Here is a 6,220-nt window from a genome sequence, read left to right on the forward strand (position 1 = left end):
TACAGACGCCAGTATTATTCCTTACAGTGACCTATTAGCCATCAGAAAGCAGGGAAAACACCTGGTCTGTTACTTACAATTTCACTTAGAATTTTCAGACCAGTCTCATGGGATTTATGCACGGGGTGTCAAGTGCATGGGTCCACTGGCCAAGGGCCACCGAAAAATACATCGGGCTACTGCATTACTGAACTGTCCTATCCCTGGTCTTGCAGTAACAATCAGCCAATCAACAGCGGAAAACCCACTGTATAATCTTGATTTTAGTTTGTGAACAAAAATTGGCATTTACTAGTATCTTGAAACCACTCCTCGTTCACAGCGATTTGTGTATAATTTGTAGATTTTGTAAATGGATTTTCTTTAGCGGGCATATTCTGGCTCTGGTAGTTTGAGCGTACTTAATAATAAACTGTAAACACGTTGCGTGTCAGAGGGTGTGGGGGGGGGTCCGAGGTTGTGACAAATGCGAAGGGAACTTGTGAAAATAACGGAACTTTCTTGCCGAACGTGTCGAATGTAAGAAGCCAGAAAAAAATACAAGCTTTTACACGTAGATGTGAAAAATTGTGTTTGTGAAGACAGAAAGGACAGGATTTTTTTTTAATTCTTAATTTTTTTTCTAACTTGCCAATCTAAATTTTACGGTTGCACCAAAAAAATAGGATCGGTCGTGTAACCAGAAGCAGGGCTCGGTTTGGGGGCCTTGAAAAAGTAAAGTACATTTTAATCCAGCGGGGCTTGCCAATCAGCTGTTTTGGTATAGAAGTTCGACTGACGCAAATGGACAAGTTTGGTGGGCCTGATGAATTTCATTATATGTATTCAACCTGGGCCACCAAATTTTCAAGAGGGCCAGTGCAGTGCACTTCCCCACTGGCTCTGCGGGCCACCAAGAGAGTGAAGTTGATTTCGACCCCTGGAGTGGCGTCCACATATGGAACTCTTTCATTTTTTTCCTACTATTTCAAAACTCCCTTACATGCATGGTAGAGACCAGCTGTGTGAAGTCGAAATGCATGAAAGGTCGGGGTCAGAAGTATTTTCAATTCATGCTTTTGTGCTTTTTGTTTGATTTTTCAGGGAGGAGTGGCAGGTGGAGAGCAAGCCTAACGTCAGCAGTCTGGGCTACACCTCCAAGTTTCTTGTTCTCCATACGGACCTACCCTACTACGTGAGCCCTCCGGAGGTAAGGACTAGACCCTCACCCACCCGCCAATTAGCCATCCACAACCCCTCCCACCCACCTCAACCTGGCCTGCATGGGTCTTTCATGTAGGCCTATCTGTGAGACCTATTAAACTTGTTACGTCCCAACATTGTTAACCACCTGTGCGAACGTTGTCGATGATAGGGGGGGGGCTACATTTATTATAGGACATCCAAACTCCGCCAACAAGGACAAAAGCTCAACTCCATGAAGACGTTTTTGCTACGTGCCAAATTTACTAGCAAAGCTAGGGACATGTAAGAGGCCCTAACAGGGCGAAGTCCATGATGGCTTTTCTCCACTTGTTATTAACAATATTTATCTAGAGATGTTGCTGTTTACATTCTCTTTGCTTTGGGATATGTCCACAGTGATAAGATAGGTAAGCTTCAACAGCATTGGAAGGTTTTGATCTTACGTGAACCAGGATTTGTGAAAAACATGAAGAGGTTATTTTAAGCACAGGCAAAGACTAGGCCCACAGTTGTATTGAACCAAATAAAGTTCATTGCAAAAATACTGTATCTTAATTTGTCCTATCCTTTGAAACTGACCTGTCACAGAAAAGTTCAAAATTGGCAACAGCGTGCTTTGTAAACCATGGGTGCCGTCGCTCTCTTTGGTATGTGTTGTACGCTTTTAGTGAGGAGAGAGCCAAAATTAAAAGGGTGTCGAACCACTTTTTAAAGAGCTGTAATGAGGGACGATGCTGAAAATTGCATTTTTCCACCTTGGCCCAGAGTGAAAACCACTCTAATGAGTGAAGTTATCACTGTGGTTTTTAAACAGCCATGTTAGGGGGCACTGCATAATGTAGCGAATGGTACATGTAATGGACAGTGTTATACAATATTTAGAGAATGCATTAAGATATATTTTTTAACAAAACCTGTGTCGCATCTTGTCTCCCTTAGGTACAGTTGCTCCATTGCATTGAGCAAGCAAAGGGGAAGGGCGGGGAGAACCAGTTCGTAGATGGGTGGAACATTGTCAGACAGCTGAAGGCAGAACACCCTGAGGCATACAAGGTGCTGAGTACCGTGCCGGTAGACTACAAGAACGCAGCCACCGACCAATACCCGTTCCACATGAAGCTCAGCCGACCAATCATCGAGTGAGTCCCGGTGGTGTGTAGTCTTTCCAGACTTACATCCTACTTTCGATGTTAGTTTGCAAAATTAAAACGTGAATGAGCCAGGTTGAAAAACTTCCCACCAACCTGTTTTCTTTTTTGCCGGTGAGGGTTCATTTCGACTCGGGGCGGAGAGTCTCTTGGAATCCACAAGGCCGCTGAATGTTGGTACGCTGCATATCATTGCAAAGATAAATAGAGACATGATAAGATGGTGCCAGAAATTGGTCCAGGTGGCCCGAAGTGGATTAATTTCAATATTAGACTGGCCAAAAGTACCTGTCCACCTGCTTCTCTTTAGATTCTTTGAATTGTTTGAATCGAGCCGTCTGTGATGTTTTGAAGTTAAGACTTGTGTACTCGCTGCAGGCCAGTAAAAGCTTTCAGTGTAAAATGATATTGAGTGCAAACTCTTGCAAATAGTTCCGAAGATGTTTTGTGATTATTTTGCAAAACTGACGATGTCAAACAACCAAAAAGTTAGTTTTTCAACAGTTTCTTAGACTATCCATCTTGAGCAGAAGCGCCCCCTCATCAGTTGAAAAGAGCCACGTTGGTCGGCAGTGTTCATTTTGTTGGTAGCAATGCGGCTGCAATGCTTGCATTTCCTAGTCGCTCGTGAACCAGCGAAGCGCACTCAGTACCAAAGGAGCCAGCCACCGTTGCAAAGGAAATAGCGCCGTCTCTTGGTCCAGCTCGAGGCCCATATAGAGCGCTAGACCTGCAATGACATTTTGAACATTTGGTAAAGAATAAGACTGGCTTGATATTATGTAATCCAGTTTACTCCAGTGCCTGTCTTTCGCCCTCTGTTCATCATGCCTAAGTTTCCCTCATCTTCCTTTGCCCTGTTTTCATAGCTTTGACCTCCGAGGTGAACTTTGCATGCGTTATAATGACCCCATTCGCGCTCCCTACATGCTAATGCCAGTAGAGAAAGTGACAGACATGTACAAGGCCATCAAGCTCTTCAATCATGTGATCTACCTCCCCCAGAACGTGGTTCACTACCGTATGACCGAAGGTGGGTAGATTGAAATATTTATGTAGTGCCAGTGATGTGCAAAACCCCAAAAATACAGCAATTCACCCAAATATACGTTACATACCTAGTGTGGACATTCCTTTGTTTTCGCGCAGGTACGAAAACTTGATAAAGAGACTCATTTTCTTGAACTGAGAACACGATTTTCAGCTGGATTTTTGTAAATGTTTCCTTGACTGTTCGTCTTCCTTTTATGACAGAAGACCCTAACCCCTAAATGCTACTAAACTTCTTTTTCAAAGAAGGGGAAACCTCCTGTGGACATGTGTAAGTCCACAGAACGTCTTCTCTTCCTGCATCGTGTGGACACTGTTCACAAGTCCACACTAGGTATGTAAGGTTAGCGCACCAGGCTAGGAATGGCCGTTTTGCATGTGACTATCAGGCTTTATTTACATCCAAAAATAATCGTTTTTTCCTGCGGTTAGCGGCTACAAATATCTCCTGTCCAGTTTATTTTGTCAAGGAAAGAGGCAACCGCAAACCAGCTGATTCCAACGCGACTCAGACATAAAACTAAAACCTTCGCTCAGCAATGCAGTATTCATATTTTTGTATTTCTTAAGGGGAGATCATCACCTTCAACAACCGACGACTGTTGCATGGACGAAGTTCGTTTGAAGTGCAGACCGGCAATAGTCGTCTGCTAGAAGGCGGTTACATTGACTGGGACGAGGTTCGTTCACGCATGCGCGTGCTCAGGGAAAAGCTGTTTGGCATCGAACGACTGTAGGGCATAACGATGCAAAGAATTTCTTGGTACTAAAATATATCCGTTTGGATGGAAATTGAGCTGTTAATTTCGGCCAAATTGCAGTTTGCGATTAGCTAGTACTTGCAGAAATCAAGGACTTACTGCTGAAACGATGCATTATTGTAGGCCTAATGACGCGTGAATACTGGTACTCTGTAACTGCGATGGTTCACTCTTACTTGCCCATTGGAGGGCTTTGGTCCTGACCACCAATATCTTTGAGCTTGCACTGGACATATTTTACGGAAATGCCGAATCTGCATGCGTATGGAACACGCGTGCATGGATTGATCAACGAGCCTGACCTACCTGCACTGGTTTGGGTCTCCAACTACAGACGACGTATAAAAAAACTGGATTGGCAATGCCCTTAATTAACCGCCATAAGTCACTGAAGCCAGCAGTGGCCATCTTACCTTGCCAAATACAAAAAGGCAATGCAAAGGCTTACTCACCGGGGCCATTGTTTACCAATCGTTCATGGCAACAGTAGTTACAAAGACACAACGAGCCAACGATCACCTTTGTAACAGAGGTTGTGCGCAGCAGCCATTTATCTGGTAAGAGCGTCTGTTCCTGAGTATGGTGTTCTATTCAGACCACAATACACATGCATGATGCGCGATGAGAGAGTTGGTTTACTGCGCGATAAGAGTACTCTTACTGAGCAGTGCAACGACTCTCATTGTGCAGTGTAATGTGGCATGAATAGAACACCATACCCCAGGGATACACCTGAGAAGACCGTTGTGTTATTCCTCCGATTCGCTTCAGTGGCTACGTCAGCTATGCAAGTCCAGATTCTTTTAGTCTGACGTCTGTGTCTTCTACACAGTCGACGCAGTGTTTCGTACGAGTTTTAAGTGGACCATTACTGATCTGTATACACTGGATAGGCAGCTCTGCTCTGCGAATCGAAGCGACTGCGCGGCCATCTTAGGCTATTCATGGAGGAAGGAACTCCTCCATGGGCTATTCAATTCAGCTTTAACGCCGTGCAAGAATGCAGTTCGTGAATGGACTGAAGTTGAAGGCCATATTGTGTTGAATATCCTAAGATGGCCGCGTGGTCACTTCTATTCACACAGAGGCAGTTACGCTTAGCTGCCCGTCCAGTCTATAGAGATCAGTATGGACAGTCTGTAAATCACAGTGAGCATGGTGAGCATGGTGAGCACGGGCAGCGACAACAATTTTGTCCAATGTGAATGGTTCTGTCCATTGTGGCTGTCCATTGCAGTGGAGTACACTGATAAAAAATTCACATAGTTCTGGCTTTCTCTCCCTGCTAGAAGAAAGGATTATCTAAGTTACTCTGTGGAGGCCGCTTTTTAAATGTAAATTTGCATAACAGTGAGTATATTCATTTTACTCTTTTCAAAATGTAATACATTTGAAACATATTGCAGGATTAAATTACAATGCTCAAAGGGAGTATTGTGTTTCTTTTAAAATTTTGGATAAAACTTTAATCAAAGATGCCGAAATTTAATATTTTTATAAGAGAGGTATATCGTAAGATTATTTAAATGTGTGTTGAACATGCAGTTCCTGAAGAAATCCAATCAGAAGTACTTACACATGTAATTGGAATAATGTTTCTGATTTCATTTCTACAAACTGAGCATAATTTTCTTTAGCATCGACTTTCAATATTTAAATCAGATATTTTTTATGCAGATGTTTACATAAACATCTACTTTAGTTGTCGATTTGTAGGCTGAATGGGTATTAAAAATAAAGCATATATTATAAAGTCACATTGTAGTTCCATCACATAATTATAAATCAAAATGTTTTCACTGCAACGGCTGTTCCATGAGAACTTTCTCCATGTTTTCCCCATCACCAGCTGCAAAAACGAAGCTTGTAAATAGCCGTTATGTAAATGGTGATTCCATCCATTAAACTATGTGTGGATGCCTGGCATGACAGGTTCCTATCGAATTCATTTTTAATTGTTGTTATCCGCAGTAATTTCCAATTTCCAATAAGTTAGGAGAAACTGCGGTAAACCATACAATTCTACTGCAGTGTTTGTCAGAGGTACATGTACTACTTTACTGCACTGTAAAAATG

The 6,220-nt window shown here is 42.8% G+C and overlaps 1 protein-coding gene across 1 annotated transcript in view; it reads left to right on the forward strand.

The window, feature by feature from the left end:
- LOC110975081 (gamma-butyrobetaine dioxygenase-like) overlaps positions 1-6,070 on the forward strand; it is a 7,039-nt gene extending 969 nt beyond the window's left edge. The window contains exons 2-5 of the mRNA XM_022227213.2: positions 1,084-1,189; positions 2,125-2,324; positions 3,203-3,366; positions 3,954-6,070. Coding sequence (XP_022082905.2) covers positions 1,084-1,189; positions 2,125-2,324; positions 3,203-3,366; positions 3,954-4,120 — 637 coding nt within the window. The 3' untranslated portion in view covers positions 4,121-6,070. The remainder of the gene's footprint in view (positions 1-1,083; positions 1,190-2,124; positions 2,325-3,202; positions 3,367-3,953) is intronic.
- The last annotated feature ends 150 nt before the right edge of the window (positions 6,071-6,220 follow it).

The sequence above is a fragment of the Acanthaster planci genome, linkage group LG20, assembly GCF_054643075.1.
Source record: "Acanthaster planci isolate LZ-2023a linkage group LG20, COTS_SCS, whole genome shotgun sequence".
In the NCBI taxonomy this organism is placed as follows: domain Eukaryota; kingdom Metazoa; phylum Echinodermata; class Asteroidea; order Valvatida; family Acanthasteridae; genus Acanthaster; species Acanthaster planci.